This window comes from Protobothrops mucrosquamatus, unplaced genomic scaffold, assembly GCF_001527695.2.
Source record: "Protobothrops mucrosquamatus isolate PMUCROS unplaced genomic scaffold, P.Mucros_1.0 scaffold446, whole genome shotgun sequence".
NCBI classification, from domain to species: Eukaryota; Metazoa; Chordata; class Lepidosauria; order Squamata; family Viperidae; genus Protobothrops; species Protobothrops mucrosquamatus.
This window is the reverse complement of record NW_015386769.1, coordinates 633097-652271: the sequence shown is the minus strand read 5'-3', so window position 1 is coordinate 652271 and position 19175 is coordinate 633097. Positions and strand designations below refer to the sequence as shown.

Sequence of the window (19175 nt, the reverse complement as noted above, 5' to 3'; positions counted from 1 at the left end):
GTATAGAAGCCCTTCTCTCTAGTCTTTCAAACAAGGTGCCTGCTCTCAAGTGCATCTCGCATGTAGGTAGGAAGAAAATCAAGAGACACAACTTGCACAGCTAAAGCTGGGTTAGGAAAAAAAAAACGGCGCACTCTTTGAATTCTGAATGAAATTCATTCCATTCCTCTGTCTGGATCATAGCAACCTCATTGTTGCTTAACTCAATCACGGACCACATCTTTGAACCAATTTATGACAAGCTTGATTTCTAAAGCTCCCATCACAAGATATAGATCAGGGATCTTCAAACTTGGCCCTTTTATGACTTGTGGACTTCAGCTCCCAGAATTCCTCAGCCAGGCACGCTGGCTGAGGAATTCTGGGAGTTGAAGTCCACAAGTCATAAAAGGGCCAAGTTTGAAGATCCCTGATATAGACTGTTGCTTTTAGTAGCCTTTAGCTGTAGGCCGGTCCTTTTGCAAGATCAACTCAGTTTCTTAAATCCCTAGCTGTTGTTTTTTTTTTATGCATAGATTTCCATCTTTTTTTCCCCAAGCTGTTTATCTTTGATCAGCGAACATCTGCAAAAATGTTCAAGTTGTGATTATAATATTCTTCCATGTGATTATAATAAGGAAGCCACCACTTTTTTTTCCCTTGGGTTTTAATTTGGCAATCTTAGGACAGCTGTTTTAAACCTGTATTTTCCCAGTCCATTTATTATTGAGATAATTACTATTATTTGAGGCACACAGGTGCAATTAGGGAGGGTTCAAACCGTTACTAGATTAGTTTCTTTTGAAAAGTTTTTTTGCATAGTTAGCTCAAACTCCGAGATTGCTCATCAAAGTAATTCTAATGGCATATATTTCTCTTGTTGCGTTCTGAAACAATTATCCCAGGGCCTGCCCTAGGCAGAACAACATTCTGAAATGACACACAAGCTTTCAGGATTTTAGGCAGATGAGTACTGTGCAGACTTGGTTACCTCTTCAGTCTTTCTCCACATTCATTTTTAGCATCCAGTAAGGGGAATTAAAAACACGGGCAGCTGCCTTGAGATGACCCCAGTAGGAATACTGAAGAGCATCACAAAGAGAAAAAAACTCTGAATAACAAATCAACTGTGATAAGCTGAGATTGGCAAACCATGACAGAGGACCCCAAATAGTTCTATGACATTTTAATGGGTCCTCTTCGTTAAAAAAAATGCATGGGGTAGCACCCATTGATTTTTCGTTACAATAGTTGAAAGATATTTGCATTTCTAACTCGCTTTCCCCCAAAAAAACTTCCATTGAGATTAGGATGAGTAAATGTTACCTTTACTTAAGCGAAGCTCATCTTCTCTTTCTGTGTGGTAGTCATACAAAGCTCGACAAGTTCCGTTTTCTGAATTCTCCGGTTGCAAGGAGGTGGTGGAATTCGCACTGGTCCCTGTTTCTGCAATGTCAAACCCAAAAAATGGAATATTTTTTAATATTGGCCCAGTTGATTCCTTTTTCTCTATACAGGTAGATATCGACTTACAATCACAATTGAACCCAAATATTTGTTGCTAAGTGAGACATTTGTTAATTGAGGTTTGCCCCATTTTACGACTTTTCTTGCCGCAGTTGTTAAGCGAATCACTGCAGTTGATACGTTAGTTGCGGCTAAGTGAATTTGGCTTCCCTCATTGACTTTGCTTGTCAGACGGTCGCAAAAGGGGATCACATGGCCTTGGGACACAGCAACCGTCATAAGGATGAACCAATTGCCAATCATCAGAATTTTGATCATACGGCCACGGGGATGCTGCAAAGGTCCACAACTGTGAAAACCAGTCATAAGTCACTTTTTTCAGTTCCGCTGTAACTTTCAATGGTCACTAAACAAATTTTGTAAGTCGAGGACCACCTGCAGAGGAAGGAAATGTCTCAAAGATAAATGCAACTGCTGATGACCGCATGGGTACAATCCGTTTTCTTAGCAAACCACATGCATGTGTCTTGCCCCTGGCCTTTTTCTACGATGTTTCTTATTTGCAGACAATTCTGCAATGTATCACAAAATACACTATTTCTCTGCTAAATCTAAAAAGAAGAAAGGCTATTTCGAAATGAGTTGTCATGGAAAATATCCCCTCAGTTCCTATCCCACAGCATATTAAGAGTAGCTGCAGTTTAGTGTCTTTTCTTTAAAGAAATTCCAAATTCTAATATCTATTTTTGTTATTTTTAAAATTACCTTTGCAGCGAAGCATTGTTTTGGCTCAATCTTTCTTTGATTAATAGCTGCTCCATTAGTATATGAAGTAGAATACAATTAGCTTTGCAGTCAAGGAACAGGAATAACTGGGGTCAGGAATCTGCCAATAAACTTAGCTATCTTTTTTTAAATCTCAATTTAGACTTATTATTTGATGCCTAGCTTTCTAATATATCCTTGGCAGAATATCAATACCTTTTTCCAGCTACTATGTATTTATGAAAGGGAAACAGCCAGTTTGGTGTAGTCCTTAAGGCACTACACTAGAAACTGGAAGACCGGAAGTTCACGTCCTGTCATAGGCATGAAGCCAGCTGGCTGATCTTGAGCCGGTCACTCTCACTCTGCCCTGGGAAGGAGACAATGGTAGATCACTTCTAAAAAGCCTTGCCAAGAAAACTGTAGGGACTTGTTCAGGCAGTTGTCAGAGTCAAAAATTGTCCCAAAGGCATACACAGACAAAAAAAGAGAAAGAGACAGACAGACGGAAACAGGGGTGATATTAGCTGGCAATAAATCAATGAATAATTTACCTGGCGGGCAGCTTGACCTAATCCCAGATTCACTGGTGGTCCTCATTTTCAAGCTCTGTTTAATGCTTCTCATTGTAACCGGGCAAGTGATTGTCACAGAACTATGTAGACAGTCCTAAAGGGAGAGGAAAACAGTATTGTTTCTCTTTGCCTGTTGAAGAAGTGTTCAACTCAGATTTCTTGGTCAATAATCCTGTTAAAAAATAATCCTGTTAAAAAAACTATCACATTCTAATTCTGCAAACATTTAAAGCAGGGGTAGTCAACCTTGGCTCTTTTATGACTCGTGGACTTCAATTCCCAGAATTCCTGAGCCAGCTAAGCTGGCTCAGGAATTCTGGGAGTTGAAGTCCACGAGTCATAAAAGAGCCAAGGTTGACTACCCCTGCTTTAAAGCAATCATCCTGCATGCCACAGAATTCAACCACAACATCTAAACATTGTTGATCGGAAAGAAGATGTAGGAAGATTTTTCTAAAGTCAGGACTCTGAAGAGCTTTGATTTGAAGGCTACTGGAAAGAAGCCCCCCCCCCCATTTTTTTTTAATTTTTTTTTGCCTGCAACTCTGCAACCATCCTGATCTGTAGCACAGCAGGGAAAAACTTGCCACACCCAAGAGCTTAGCGAGTAAAGTTGCCATGTGTGTTGTCTATAGTGTTGTGTGATACTTCTCTCCAGGGCTTTTTTTTGTCATAGAACGCCCAGAACGGAGTTCCGGCATCTTTTTTGGATGGAACCTTGTAGGGTAGGCAAGGCGGGTTGTATGACGTGTGTGAGTTCCGGCACTTTTTTTTTTTTTTTTTTTACAAAAAAAGCACTGCTTCTCTCTCTTTTTACGTGTCTCTCTTGAGGAACTGGAACTTTCCTGGATCAGCTTTCAATGACATTCTATTTTTAATAAACCTGCATCTTTGAGTGCCATTCTATTAGAATCTCTCTCTTAATTGTTGGCTTTGTCCTATAGGCTCAGGGGTGGGAGTGGGAGAAGGAGAAGGAGAAGGAACCTTTAAAAAGTTCATTTTGGGGCTACAATACAAGTCAGAGATCCTTTTCTGGAGGATTTTTCAAGTCAGTATCAAAATGTAGATGTACAGAGGATGCTATTTCTTCTGTTCTCCAGCTGAGCTTGGAGCACTTAGAGCAGGAGTGTCAAACTGCCGGCCCGCAGGCTGGTTGCATCATTCAGAGGCCGCGTCCACCCAAGCTCCAGCAATGAAAAAAAAGTTGCGATATGTCACAACACATGATGTGACAAGTTTGACACCCATGACTTAGAGGAAATAAATACCCATGTATGAATGCTGCTTTCAACTTCAGTTCGGCATTTAATACAATCCTTCTGCAGCATCTAGTAGCAAACTGGACCTTTTAGTTTTAATACTCCTTTGTGCAAATGGATTCTTGATTTTCTTATTGATAGGCCCCAGTACGTGCGAGTTGGGATTAATATTTTCTAACCCCATTTTCTTGAGCACAGGTTCTCTCCAGGGCTGCGTCCTAAGTCCACTGCTGTTCACCCTGTTGACTCATGACTGTTGTGCTAGGTTTGCCACCAACCATATTGTGAATTTCGCAGACGATACAACACCAGTGGGCCTTATTCAAGATGACAATGAGGGTGCTTACCACGAGATAGAGGGTTTGGTGAACTGGTGTAAGAAAAACAGCCTAGTTTTAAACGTTGGGAAAAGTAAAGAGATCACTGTTGATTTCAGAAAAGGCAGGCACAGCCACACTCCTCTATGCATTAACGATTCACCTGTGGAGATGGTTACCAGCATCAAATTTCTGGGTGTGCAGCTAATGAGTAGGCTAGCTTGGTCAGTCAACAGCGAGACACTGGTGAAGCGAGCACAGCAGCGCTTGCATTTTCTGTGTTGCATGAGAAAAGCACATCTTCCTTCCCCTGTCCTGACCACTTTCTACAGAGGGACGGTCGAGAGCATCCTGTCATACAGCATCACAGTCTGGTTTGGAAGCATCACTGCTTCAGACAAAAAGGCGGTGCAGAGAGTGGTGAGCATGGCAGAAAAGATTCTTGACAGTTCACTTCCTCCCATCCAGGACATGGCATATAAGCATTGCTTGAGCAGGGTCTGCAGGATTGTCTGGGACACTACACATCCTCTTCACAACCTGTTTTCCTTGTAACTTTCTGGGAGAGGGCTTTGTGGTATCCGAAGCAGAACATCTAGATTCAGTCATATTTTTGTTCCATACAATATTAATCTTGTGAACTCTCAAGCTTTCTCTTTCCGCTATGTATTCAAGATGGACAGTGATTAATATGTATATGTATTTATATGTAAGGGTTTAGGTAATATACATATGTTGTATATAGCATGTTTATATATGTGTGATGTATGTGTACACCTTTGAGAGCACGCAACACATTAAGAATGACAGTAAAGGTTATCTATGTAGAAGAGGGGACTGGTGGACATGACTTGGGGAGGGTGTCTATAAACACTTCCAAGCCCATCTACCTTATACATATTAAAAGAATGATTGTAATTTATTTACCTTTAGATCATACGGTGTTATTTTTAGTAGTTGAAGACTTTAAACGAGGTAAAGGTTTTTACAAGGACCCTCAACGTACCGAAGTCTTATTTTTTATACTCACCGACGTCGAATTATGAATCCAGTCTTCCCCACCCCACCCCCACGAGTGGTTAAAAGGAAACTTATTTACTCCGAAAAACGGTCTGGGCATATAAATGCTTGAAAAACTAAACCTGCTCCAGAAGACTATTTGGGAACAACAAAAAAGAGGTGTGTTTTTTTTGGTTTTGCCCCTATCATGAAGACAAGTTATTGGCAACAGAAAAATGAAAATGAAAGAAAGAAATGAAAGGTATTAACAACTACAGAGGAAATATGAATTGACAATATAAGAATACAGGAGGACAGGGGTGTCAAACTGCCGGCCCGCGGGTCGGTTTCATCATAACGGAGCCGCGCCCACCCCATTGCCGGCAATGGTGAAAAAGCTCCAATACGTTGCGCGATGTCACGTGACGTCGCGAGTTTGACATCTGCAGTAGGAGAAAGACATGCAAAGAATTTTGGCTAAGAGCACTATGAAAAACAAAACATAATACATGTTCTAGCTATATATAGGCAAGAAAAGGGATTAAGATTAACAAATAGGGTAGTATAAACTTTAAAATGGTAGCATCACATTCCAGTAAATATTGATAAATAAAACAGTAAAATCATCCAGAAGGGATTAGAAGATTGTAAACTTCACTTACAGCCTCCTGCCAAACCTGAGAATATGTAATATAATAACTGACATGGTGTGTACATACCAAGATGTAACCACCTTCAAGTAGGTTAACCAGTAATCAAATGTTTATGCTGAGACTGGACTATTTCTGACTATCCATAACCAGATCGGTTTAGAATGAACAACAATAATATCTGATTTCCATTACTCAGCTATAGGATTAAATAAAACAGCTGAAATAATTCTGTATATATATATAGAATCATCTTATGGACATGTAGTACCATAACCCATATCATTACCTTTTCTTTCCATTTTGAAATGCAGTCATTCCAGACATCAGATGGTTTAGGCTTCTTTTCAATTTCAGCTAGTGCGCTCCCCAATTTGAAATGATTTGCTTGTAGAAGGGCAGCTTTCAGAGTTGCCTTTAATATATATTTTTAAATACATGTAAATAACAAATATTTTGATGCACAAATTTTGTTTTCCCAGTTCTGATTATTTGGAGCAAAGGGAGACACTGAGACTAAATCTTCTACCTTTAAAATACGGTTAGTCCTCATTAGCAACTGCAGGAACCAGCAACTTAGTTCTTAAGCAAAGAGGTCACTTATTGAAAAATCTCATGGCCACTGTATTTATGATTTTACTTAAGCTTTGCTTTGCTTTATAGCTCCCGAAGGATACAGCTCAAGACAGGTGAGTCCAAAGGGCAGGGTAAGTTTCTGGAACTTGACTTCTAAGGGAATTGAGTCAAAGGGCAACACTTAAAATCCTTTTTCTCTACTCCTCTGCCCTTTTGAATGCTCACCCCAGTGTCAGGATAATTAACGACAAGTGAATTGATGTTTGTATTTACATTAATTGGAGAGAAAGGGATTACATGAGAGTAGGGAGGGATACAGTGGGGAATTCACTTTGAAAAGAATGTGCTAGTGGGAATCCTGGTTCACTTAGCAAGCAAACAAAAGCAGAAGGTGTGAAACTGATTAAAGTCTGGTCAGTTACAGGCAGCAGCTGTAACTGCTGTAATTAAGTTCCCAGAGTTGATCTTGTTAACTTGCAGTTAAGACTTTTTTTTAGGGATGTGCTGTGTTGCATAGAAAAGCAGCTCAGGAAGAGATAGTTTGTTTAGGCAATCTCCGCTCTGCAAAGGGAAAAAAGGGTCAGGTGCAAGACAACATGTACTGACTAATGGTGAACATGTGACTGAAAGAGAGAGAATTGCTGCAAAGGTTGTAAATACGAAGATTGGTCACAAAGTTACTTTTTCATCACCGTTGTAGCTGCAAATGGTCACTGTCCGAGCTAGTTACTAATTGAGGACTATCTGTATTTGTTTTATTATTCTAAAACGATGCTCAAGTAACATTAACAAAACATGTTTGGCAGGTTATTCTGTTTTATGGCCAATGAATCTTCTTATAAAGAGGACATGTATTTTTAATTTATGTGGGATTAAGTTGTAAAGCTCTTAAAAAGTAAAAGAGTAAGAAGTACAAGGCAAAATAGTTTAAAATTAAAATGTAAAGATGCATAAGTGAAAATGCTTGGGAAAAGCACTTAACCTGAAGCTGAAAATAGTGACTTGGAAAGGGCTTTCCTTAAATGCAGCCCCAAAACTGAAAGGTTGTTTTTGTAGTTACTAACCTAACTTCATTGATATATACATCTAGAGGTGCACTCTTAAAGCCAGCCAAAGGATTAAAACCGAAGATTGCATTTCAGCTAAACAAAAGCTAAGTAATATAAGTATTTAAAATGTGAAATATATATTAATTTCCAATGTACCTCATTAAGTTGTGCAATGGTATCATTTATATTTTTTGCATCCGAAAACTGAGGGGTTTCTTTGTAAGCCTGAAGCATCCGTTCCAAGCCTTTAAAAAATATAAATACAAGGATTTGCTCAGTCTTCATAAATTTCTAAACAATCCTGGAAATCAACCATGATATAATAGCATGGTTAGCAAATTTCCATTACTTACATTAAAATATTTTTAAAACTCTTTGGGTTCTGAACACAATGTACCATATGTTAGAATAAAGCAATATACATGCTATTAAAAAGAACAGAACAACAAAAGAACTGAAACAATATTAGAATGTACACAATCATCTACTTTCAAGGGTAGAAGTAGCAATCAAAAGGAACATTATTCAGACACCCCCAGTTTTGTTTCAATTCTAGTGTGTCCTGTTTAATATCAATACAAACTTTAGAGCCTACCTATCATATTTTAACCTTGGAACAGTTGAAAAGCCTGTTCCAAATTGAAGATTTACTTGCATTCCTACCCTACATCCTCAAAGCTCTATAAGTACTGGGAAAGTTCCTGTTTCACATGAATATTAAAAAGTTGGACATAGCTCATTCTATTAAGTAGAATTTTTGCCCTTGTATCCATTATTGATCCATGAACTTGACTGGGAAAAATTTACATTATTTTTTTATTAAATTCTAACCTCTAAGTTAATTCTTTTTATTCATAGGCAAGAAAGTACTGTATGGCCTCTAAACGCTCAAAAAAATATTAACTTCAATATATTTCATTATCTAAAATTATACTCCAAAAAAGCTATTGTCTTTTTAACAATTTAATGCATTTTAATAAATGAACACAGGTATCTCTATATTAAACATCTCTTAGTTTTTAAATATTTTGATAACAATATGAGCGGGATTGGTTTCCTTTGTAATGTAATCACTCTATCTCTCTATCATCTATATCTATTATCTCTCTCGCTTTATCATCTATCTACGATATGGATAGATAGCAGATACAATAAAATAAAATATGTAAATTTATGTAAAAAGACTCTTCCAAAGATGTCTGAAGTCACCTAAGAGTTTCCCCAGGGTACCGTGTTTTTTACCGTGTTTTTTAAGGCATTTACGATAGTCGATTTCCCTGGTTATTTTAGGTAATAGGTTCCCCTTGTTTGACTCTCAAAATTTTCATTGGGCTTCTTTAACTTTGGAAGAGCTACCATAGAAAGGCACAGACTAGATACACCTTCTCCTTGTGTAAATGATCAAGTATAAAATGCTTAAAATGTGAGGTAACCTGTTTTGTCCTGTAGGACCTTTTCCAAATCTGCCTGTACCCGTGTTATTTTAGCTTTGATGGCAGTTTGTCTCCTCTCTTTTTCAATTAGGCTCATCATATCTTCTTCCTTTCATAATAAAAAAAAAGGAGGGGAGAATGAAAAAAGATTAATATGTTTTGATTAAAATGCAGGCGGGGAATGAAGTATATGTGTGGTAATTTTCTCAACTCATGCTCATTGCCAAGCTGGCAATTTGCTGTTTATTTTAGCAGCCTTATGAATTATGAAGTCCTTTGGACATCAGCATGAAAGAGTTAGATCCCCTTGGCTAGGGGAAAAAAAAGGCAGACAGATGTTGCTGACAGCCAGAATCAAGGGTGAAGCTCACATATGCCCTCCCACCCCAATGTACTTTGCCAGTTTGGTCTGTGATGACTAGTTCTTAAGTTTACATGGAAGTGTCAGTGGAAAACAACAGGTTCCTTGTTGTTTTTAAAATTCCATTATAGGTGGGTTCATTCTGCTCTCCAGCAACCTTTCGTTTCAGTTGTCCCCCGGAGACAACTTCTGTCACTTTCTCATTAAAAGTTTAATCAAAATCCTCAAAGATACCAGATGAACATCTGTATGTTACTAATAACAATCAAGACCAGCTCCCAGAACTGTTAGTTGTATTTAATCTTTCCTCAGCTTTAGCCTTCACTTTACAAATAGTTATAGGGGAACATTTCAGATAGGCATGTCTGTCTGTCTGTCTGTCTCTCGTCTGTCTGTGTCTGTCTCTCATCTGTCTGTGTCTGTCTCTCATCTGTCTGTCTGTCATCTATCTCTATCTCCTTCTATCCCTATCTCCCTCTATCTATCTATCTATCTATCTATCTATCTATCTATCTATCTATCTCTATCATTTATCATCTATGATCAATCTATCTAATTTATATACGACTTATCTCATGAGAACTCTGGGCAGCATACAATAATCAAGTAAAAAACAATATGTACATTAAAAACAAGCATTTAAAAATATCAAAAGTCAACATTAAAAAATTAGAGATTAATTTAAAAAACATTCAATATATTTTAAATATATATAAAGGGTTAAATAAAAATTGAGACTATGTGGGATGAAAAGTTGGAAGCTGAAAAAAGCAATTCTATATTAATCTTGAATCTTTTCATATGGCAGTAGAAATTTATGTTATTGAAATCTATGTCCCTGTGAAATAGACATGACCCTTTATGGCTTTTCTCCATGTTGATATGTGACCAGAATTTGAAATACTTTTTAAGAATTTGTATGTGGTTAATTAAAATACTTGAATGCAGTAACTAATGTTGAGTCTCTTCAATTAAAAATAGAGACACTGAAATCCTGACTATTCCCATAATGATTTTTAAAAATATCTTGTTCCACTATGCTATCATATCCTTGTGCATATCTGATCTGGTTTATACTGAATATCAAGTGTTATTCACATAAGTATTCTGTGTGGCATCGAACCATGTAGATATAAACTTAACAAGACTAGCAGTTTACCTTGTTATGCTATGTATTGATAAGGTTGCACCTGAAAAAGCACAAATCTCTGTGTGTGACAAGCATATTTTATGGAAAAGTGTTTTAATGATGTCTTTCATTCAACATGAATCAAGGCTAGGGGCAGAACCAGGCAGAACCATATAGACAGGAACAAATCTTGTTGTTGAATTTGCATATTTTAGAGGAGAAAATATATTTTGGTTTCAGCTACAATTAGATGACCATTAGAAAGCATCACAGAGATAAAGAAAACTAACTCCTCCCTGATGGGGTCTGAATTTGTGTAGCCGGGGTATGGTAAATGTTATTTATCTCTATGTAAGTAGAGTTTCTGTATTTTCCTTTAAGTGAAGGAAATAAAGCATTGAACTAAGCCATTGATGCTGAAGGTGTTGACTTTCCATGCCATGATTCTCATAGAATGCATTAAAATATGAGCTGTATTGGCACACTTTGTCCACAGTTAAGCATAGTTTATTCAGTCAAGAGACTTTTCAGAATTCATTTAACACTTTGAGAGTACAACAGACTAAAATTTATTTATTAAATTTATATGCTGGCTATCTCCATTTCCAAAGTGACTATAAAATGTGTGTTGGAGATACACAGCTCCAAAATAAAAAATACTTGCCACTTTTAATCCTATTGATTATTAGAGGCATTAAGAATATGTGTGTGCATACATATGCTGTCTCCTTTGTTCTCCTTTTCCTCTCTGTTCTGCATACTCCTGATTAGAAGACTAATTTTCTTAAGTTCTGCCTATCAACCTACTCCACCGGGAGAAGTAGTTGCATCTCTTTTCTTCACCATGAAGGCTTTATATAGGAGCATGAAATGTACTTACAGTTTATAGGAACTTGTGATTTTTAAGCTTTGAATTCTAGATACGCTACAGGAAATGGCTTGGGTTCTACTCATGTACCAGGAAAACCCCAGGGGAAGGGAGGGGTCAGAATGACAATGACAACCATGTGATCAATATCCTGCTCCTTTTGTATGTATGTTGACATCATGTGCATATACAAAGAATTGCACCAATGTGATCACTGTCTTAACATTTTGATATGGCAATAGCACTTAGACATATATACCGCTTCATAATGCTTTATAAATTTCTAAGTGGTTTACAAATGTCAGCACATTGCCCCCAACAATCTGAGTCCTCATTTTACTAACCTCAGAAGGATGGAAGACTGAGTAAACCTTGAGCCGGTCAGGATCAAACTACTGGCTGTGGGCAGAGTTAGCCTGCAATACAGCATTCTAACCACCGTGCCAACAGCACTATGGTTAGATATTCCACCTACCCCATGGACATTGCTGTCATACACATGTGCTGTGGTTGTGAATGAACTGAAGGATTCCAAAGTATCAAAAACACAATTGGCTAGCTTGTGGTTTTGTCTTGTGCAATCACAGCCAGGTTCTACCCCGCCCCCCCAGGACAGTTAATCCATCCTGCTCTACTTCAGCTTCCAGAATCCCACTTGGGAGAAGCTTAAAATGATTCTTTCCATTATTGAGGGCAGGAGATTTGGCAGGGCACTTACATAGTAGTCTGTTAACAAGAGTTCAAGCTTGGTCTCTGCATCGGTTAGTGACATTTCATTCACTAACACCTGCACATCCTTGTCAAGTTCCGCCTCAGTGACAGCACTGTGAACCTTTGCATGGCACTAGAATGAATGACAGATAAGGTTAGATAGGAGAGCACTTCCTAGCAATATTTAATTCAGAGCAAAAGAATGTGCAATTAACATACAGCAATGAGGCTCTGTCCAAAATGAGAAAGAAGCTGGCTGTAACGATGTAATGTATTGCAGAGAAGCAGGAGTTTATCTTTTTCAAGGTCAAGAACGCTCTGTTGGAAAGGGAACAATGATTACTCTATAAAGAAATAAAAAGTTAAACATGATAATCAGAGCAGTTACTTCAATCTTATCTAGCCATTAACCATTAGGGCTTCTATCTAAAGTGAATCCTGCAGAGTTGAATGGGTCTTCATTCACACAGATTAGCTTAGGGTGTATGAAAGTAGTAGGTGGGAGCATTAGATACGTGTAGGTTGCCTTGAGATGACCAAAAAGAAAAGTGGGATAAAACTCAATAAGTCAAGATCAAATCTGGGACAGTCACCGGGACCAGAGGTTTACTAGAGGTTTACTCAAACCTCTGGCCCTGGTAACCGACCCAGATTCGATCTTGCAACATTATCCTGGGACATGTATATTTGCCTTTACTCAATCAGTCAATCTAATAAAATAGATTCTGAATGTACAATATGGCCACTGATCAGGGGCACTTTGAACCCCAGTGATTATGAATTGTCAGACATACATGCAAGAAGTATTTTTACAAAAACAATGCATTTTTTAAAATTAAAATGTGATTTATATTTGGGACTTGAGCTTTCATTCTGGCTTTCACTGTTGAAAACTGAAACAATATTATAGCATTCCGACTGAAAGACAGGCCTTTAAAACGTGCCCATCCAAGCATTACGATGCGTCTATATTATTTGTTGTTGGAAAGAAAGGCTCTAGGTTGAAGGTTTACTCTTCTTGAGTGAAAGCTGATGGTAGGAAGAGAGTAAAACTCCCTAAGTCAGAGGTCCCCAACCTTTGGGGGACCAGGGACTGGTTCCGTGAGAGAGTTTTTTCCCCAGACCAGAGGGTGCGTGGTTTTGTATGGTGCCTGCATCTCACGTATGGGGCTTTGCTTGTTTGTGTGGACCAGTTGCTGGCATGCTGTGGCCCGGTACTGGTCCACGGACCAGGGGTTGGGGACCCCTGCCCTAAGTGACTAGTTCTAGTACAACTGGGTGGAAACAGTTGGACAGGAGATTTCCTTCCTACATTTTTCACCCATCAGTTCAAGTCATGCTAGAACTATTGATAGGAGAGGTTCATTCTGACTCAGAATTTATTTCATAAAACTTCCCTGAGTAAGGCAGATGCAAAATCAAATCTCGTTTCCTTCAAATCAGCACAAAAAATGCAAAATAGTAACGTAATCTATCTGCCTATATAATGTGGCACACCCAGGTCCATAATGATGCATCATTCAAAAAACTAGATGAACAAAGGAATGCAATTGAAATTCGGGAGGGGGGGGGTAAATTTATTAGGAGCAGCTTTATTTCCCTATGGAGCCTTAAGAGTTGATTAAAAGATTACTTCAACAACATTTTTCTGGATCATCCATTTGTACTAACAATAGCTAGAGAATGCAGTTTGCTTGCACATTGTTAAGAGCTGAAAGAAATGGATCCAAACAATCACTTGGGAAGCAGCTTGAGCTCAATCAAAAAATAAGCTGGGGATGGATTGTGGATCTTCCTGACTGTTACGTAGGTGTGTTCCTTTTAACTCAAGAGTACTGAAGGAGTTGGATAAGAGCTAAGGATGTAATTAAAGATACAGAAGCTCTCAGTGGAGGTGGTGATGCTCAACAGCATTTAATTACACTGCTCCAAGAAAAAAAATGAGAAGATTTATGGCCAATTTGTTGATGCTTTTTTTAAAAAGCACTTTAAACAAATCTTAGTATTTTTATTATTTTTTAGATTCTAATCTAGTTCTGGATGGTCCTTAATCTGATTTTAATTAGGTTGGACTCAAAGAGATATGTACTATGGGGGAAAAAAGAAAAGAAAGCGTCCAGGATCCCTTTTGGTCAAGTGAGAGTCTGACATGACTACACACCAACTATTTATTTTACCATTTTAGCAATTCTTGCAGGAAAAGGATAATGTTGTCAGTCATAGCCAGTATAGAATCGTGGAGTTGGAAAGGACCTTGAAGATCAGTCCAGGATCCACTGGATCATATCTGACAGACAATCCTTTAGCCCAGGGGTCTCCAACCTTGGCAACTTTAAGACTTGTGGACATCAACTCCCAGAATTCCTCAGCGAGCAAAGCTGGCTGAGGAATCCTGGGAGTTGATGTCCACAAGTCTTAAAGTTGCCAAGGTTGAGGACCCCTGCTTTAGCCTGTTTGAAGACTTCCAGTAAGGGAAATCTCATCATTTCAGGGGGCAGTCTGAAAGTTTCTCTTGACATCTTCTTTGAATCTACTTCCTTGTAGTTTCAGCTCTGCACTCTGGGGTAACAGAAAATAAATCTACCTCTTTGTCTGAATGATAATCCTTCAGGTATCTGAAAACTGCTGTATCTTTTCTTAGGCTAAATGTATTCGTGTTCTTTGATTGTTCCTTATGGAATGTTTTAATTTGAACATGTTGATTTTAACTATTTGCGGGGGAAGTGGGAAAGCATGGGAATACATATTAAGTATTTTTTTTTATTTTTAAAGCTAATATGTATGCACAAAAGCAGAAGTCAGCCCAAGCCAAGAATTTGTATTTCACTGATCATCCTGTTCTCAGGGAATAAATCTTGGGAACAGGATGAGCTACTGAAACTAAATGTATCCTGAGAACATTGATGTTGCTGTAAATCAATATGCTTTTATCACGTGGTCCTCTTTCTTGTCAGAAGTTAAGGAAAATAATACATTACCTATGAAATTCATATACTCACATTTGATTTTACCAATATAGATAATAATTGTCCTAAAAGTATACCACAAGCATGTGAAGAGGTCTCTGTTTATGTCAGGGGTCTTCAAACTTGGCCCTTTTATGACTTGTGGTACGCTGGCTGAGGCATTCTGGGAGTTGAAGTCCACAAGTCATAAAAGGGCCAAGTTTGAAGACCCCTGATTTATGTACATGTGTGCCCTTTATCCTGTCTTCCAAAAATTGGAGGTAATGATGAGGAAACTCTGATACAGATGAGAGAAAGGAAAAGAAGCTGAACCTGTGGTAACTAAGGGTGAAAAAGGAAGAATTTCTTAGCCTTCCTCCAAAGAATTAGTAGCAGCTCTACTAATAATTTCTTACCTACTGTTACCTACATCTTTTTATCAGGCTAATGCTGGGAAAGAAAAAGTGATTATCCTTCCATAATTAGAAAGTTGTAGGTGACTCTCTTGCAAAGAGCCCAAAAGCTTGCTCTAAGTTTTTTGAGAGTTGTGATCCTGGGAAGACTTTTTGTCATGGGACCATGCAGGATATTTCAAAATAAAATGAAATTGCTTCCTCTAACAATGCCTGCTCTCACACACAGTTCATTATCCTGGAACGGTGCCAAAGATTTGTATGAGGTCTCCATCAATACAGTTAAAATTATTGGCCCATTTAGGTTGGGGATTTATTCGTTACAAATAAATAATTTTCCATTAATAGAATAACAAGTGTGGGATGTTTGAGATGCTGGGAACAGAAACCATTTTGTTTCATATCTTCAACAAAACAGGGTTTAAAGTTATACTTTGGGGGGGGGGCTTAGGTGTTTTATCTTGAACACACAGCTGTAAATCAAACTAGAATATAATTGGAAAAGAAAAGAATCTTGACTTGTTTCCAGCTGAGGAAAAGCAGACCAGAGATTACAGTGCCAGAAGGAAACATTTGGTGACTTGCCTGGTGCCCATTTTCTAATGTCTGCTCCCATTTCACACGTGTTTCACAGGCAGTTAAGTTCTTCTTGTAATAGTCTTCATCTTCCTTTGCCAGTTTGATAGCAGATTTTTCTAGGTTTCTGAGCAACTAAAATGAAAATATAAATGCAAGGGTGTTTTTTTTATAAAAAAGTGTAATTGATTTCACACAGCAGGGGCATTGCTTTCGAAGCAGGTTAATAGGTGATATCTGGACACATGCAAAGAAGGAGAGGAAATCACTAAGATTTGCCAAGTAATGCAGAAAAATAGGTATCAGGAGAAATGTGCTATTATGGGCTACGGAAGTGCTGATAGATACTTCCCCAGAAGGTAATTAGCAAGCAGATACGTGTTCTTCTGGGAATTGAACATCCTGAGTCACATTACCTGTCTGCCTACTCCACCTCATTTATATAATGTCTCCATTTGGGCATATACCTGTCTGAAGACATACCTTTTTTTTGGCCTTTGGGGACGCCAATGGGTGGGAGCTTTCTGTATCACGGAAAAGTGCTTCATGGTCCTTGGTTAGCTCTTTTAATTTCTTCTTGGTCTATCAACAAAATTCATAATTAGGGTTAATATAAGCCCATGGTAGCAACCTCTTAAGATTTGTTGTTATTCCATGTCTTGGGAGTCCAAACCATGGGCATCAGGATATCAAAAGTAAAGAGGGTAAGTACAGGTAATCCTTGACTTACAACAGTTTGTTTAGTGACCGTTCAAAGTTACAATGGTATTGAAAAATGTGACTTATGACCATTTTTCAAAGTTATGACTTTTGCAGCATCCCCATCGTCTTGTGATCCAAATTCAGATGCTTGGCAACTGACTCATATTTATGACCGTTGCTGTGTCCCAAGGTCACGTGGTCACGTTTTGTGACCTTCTGACAAGCAAAGTCATTGGGGAAGCCAGATTCACTTGACAGCCAGGTTACTAACTTATCAACTGCAATGTTTCACTTAACAGCTGTGGCAAGAAAGGTTGTAAAATGGGGCAAAATTCACTTAACAAATGTCTCACTTAGCAACAGAAATTTACTCTTTTTAATGCTCGTAGGCTTATGACTTTTTTGACACACAAACACACACATGGTGGGCATCTTTGGCTTGTTGATGACAACATTTAGATGAGATCTATCAGTCATTCCTTTGAGAATAGTAAATATCTCATTGTTGTATATTTGTCAATGTAATATAGAGTAGAAGAAAATATGCATTTTTAAAGAAAAATGAGTGGTATTTCATTAAAATTAATGAAATTTCATGAAAATTAATATTTGTGCTTATAAGCACTACAAAATTTCCACTGCCATTCCGATTGAGTCTATAGGCCAGGGATCTTCAAACCTGGCCCTTTTGTGACTTGTGGATTTCAACTCCCAGAATTCCTTAGCCAGGCATGCTGGCTGAGGATTTCTGGGAGTTGAAGTCCACAAGTCATAAAAGGGCCAAGTTTGACGACCCCTGCTATAGGCCAATCAAATTTTGGAGTTAGTATTTTTGTGTAACATGCAGATTTCTCGTATATTAGAATATCAAATCATCAGAATTGTAGTGAGCAATGCAAACCCCAATGGATAATTAAGTGCCTTATTTTAGAATCACCTTCCTTCCTTCCTTCTCTCAAATTAGAATCCAGTCATTCAGTATCTTTTTTTGTAGTCATTAGAGAGGTCCACTTCTCAGAAAGAGCTTCTGAATCCCATTTAGGTAACTGGAACCATTGCAGTAATTTCTAATGGATAAATCACTTCCATGTATTTTTGTAGGAATAAAAGATTAAAACTTGCCTTTAACTGTTGGCGCCAGTTGTTGATAACTGCTTCAGCTGTCTTCTCAACTGTATTATCTACCTTGTGGAAAGAAACACCACAATCATGGGGGGGGGGAATAAATATTCCTTAGGTTTTCATTTTTAATATTAGAACTGATATCATTTCAATAAACTACTTTGGGGAATAACCTAATATATTTAGTTATGTTGGACTTTTTAATGGAAAGTAACTTCTAAATTTTTTTTTAAGCATATTTTTTTACAATAGGTAACGTAAAACAAAAAAATAATCCAAGAGAATAACATTTTGTATTTCTTTCAGTGTAGAACTTGCCAGGAGTATGTGTCTACCATATAAGAAAGGGATGGGCTACCTTGATTTTTTTAACCTCCCCCACCCCTCCACATGGACACCAATATTTGCTAAAGAAATATGTTGGCAAAAGCTTTATAGTGAAATGTATAGGAAAAGGGAGGGGGAAAGGAAGAAAAGGGAATTGCACCAACTGATATATATTGTTGTGCACACCATCCTAAGAACAATTCCATCTCCCATTACACTTATCATCAAGTGGAGGGCTTTTTATGTACCTCGTTTCACAAGATGTCCATTTTACAGTATCTTACATCAAATTGACCACAAAGGGCATAATGGGTACCAGTATGTCTTTAGAGTAGAAAGATTTTCTACCTAAGAGACCTTTGAAATGAGTGTGATCTGTTTTGCCAGATTGTTGATTGGCTACTTAGAACCCTAAGAGGCAGAAACCATGGGGTAGATGCTTTGCCCACAAGATGCACAGAATGGAATAAATAATTGCCACAACATAGTCACATTGTTTTGCTCAGTAAAGGCCATGGCCCTCACTGAAATTAGAAGCCCATCCCCAAAGGCCAGATATAACCTTCTTTGCACCTGCATATTTTACATTTAGGATCTCAAGGAGGAATCAGTTCCACTGTAAGCCAGATCCAAGGAGACCCAGTCACCTATGGTGATCATCATCTAGGTTTGTTAGAGACATGTGTCCTGAGGTAGGGTGATACAGTTTTCCTAGGATGGTTTTTAGGGAGAACCATCTCAAATCCGGGCAATAGAGCCTGATTTGAAAGGAACTATTGCCTTTATAGCGTGCTGTCATGAATGACTTTCCTTTTTCTAATGGATCTTCTTCTTGTATCATCCCTCTTTGTCTGTGTCTCTAGGAATGATCTGCTAGCTAGTCTTGGCCAAAGTCAATTTTGCTCATACTGCTGTATTTGCAACATGTTCAGACCTGGGGAATGGATGAGAT

At 38.1% G+C, this 19175-nt stretch overlaps 1 protein-coding gene across 1 annotated transcript in view; it reads right to left on the bottom strand.

Annotated features, from left to right (window-relative positions):
• Positions 1 to 19175, bottom strand: part of NOSTRIN (nitric oxide synthase trafficking) — a 31145-nt gene that overhangs the window by 274 nt on the left and 11696 nt on the right. Inside the window, exons 6-15 of the mRNA XM_015816396.1 lie at positions 17897 to 17959; positions 16556 to 16654; positions 16082 to 16207; positions 12358 to 12456; positions 12146 to 12271; positions 9070 to 9178; positions 7793 to 7881; positions 6301 to 6426; positions 2766 to 2880; positions 1306 to 1425 (exon numbers count right to left, since the gene is read on the bottom strand). Coding sequence (XP_015671882.1) covers positions 1306 to 1425; positions 2766 to 2880; positions 6301 to 6426; positions 7793 to 7881; positions 9070 to 9178; positions 12146 to 12271; positions 12358 to 12456; positions 16082 to 16207; positions 16556 to 16654; positions 17897 to 17959 — 1072 coding nt within the window. The remainder of the gene's footprint in view (positions 1 to 1305; positions 1426 to 2765; positions 2881 to 6300; positions 6427 to 7792; positions 7882 to 9069; positions 9179 to 12145; positions 12272 to 12357; positions 12457 to 16081; positions 16208 to 16555; positions 16655 to 17896; positions 17960 to 19175) is intronic.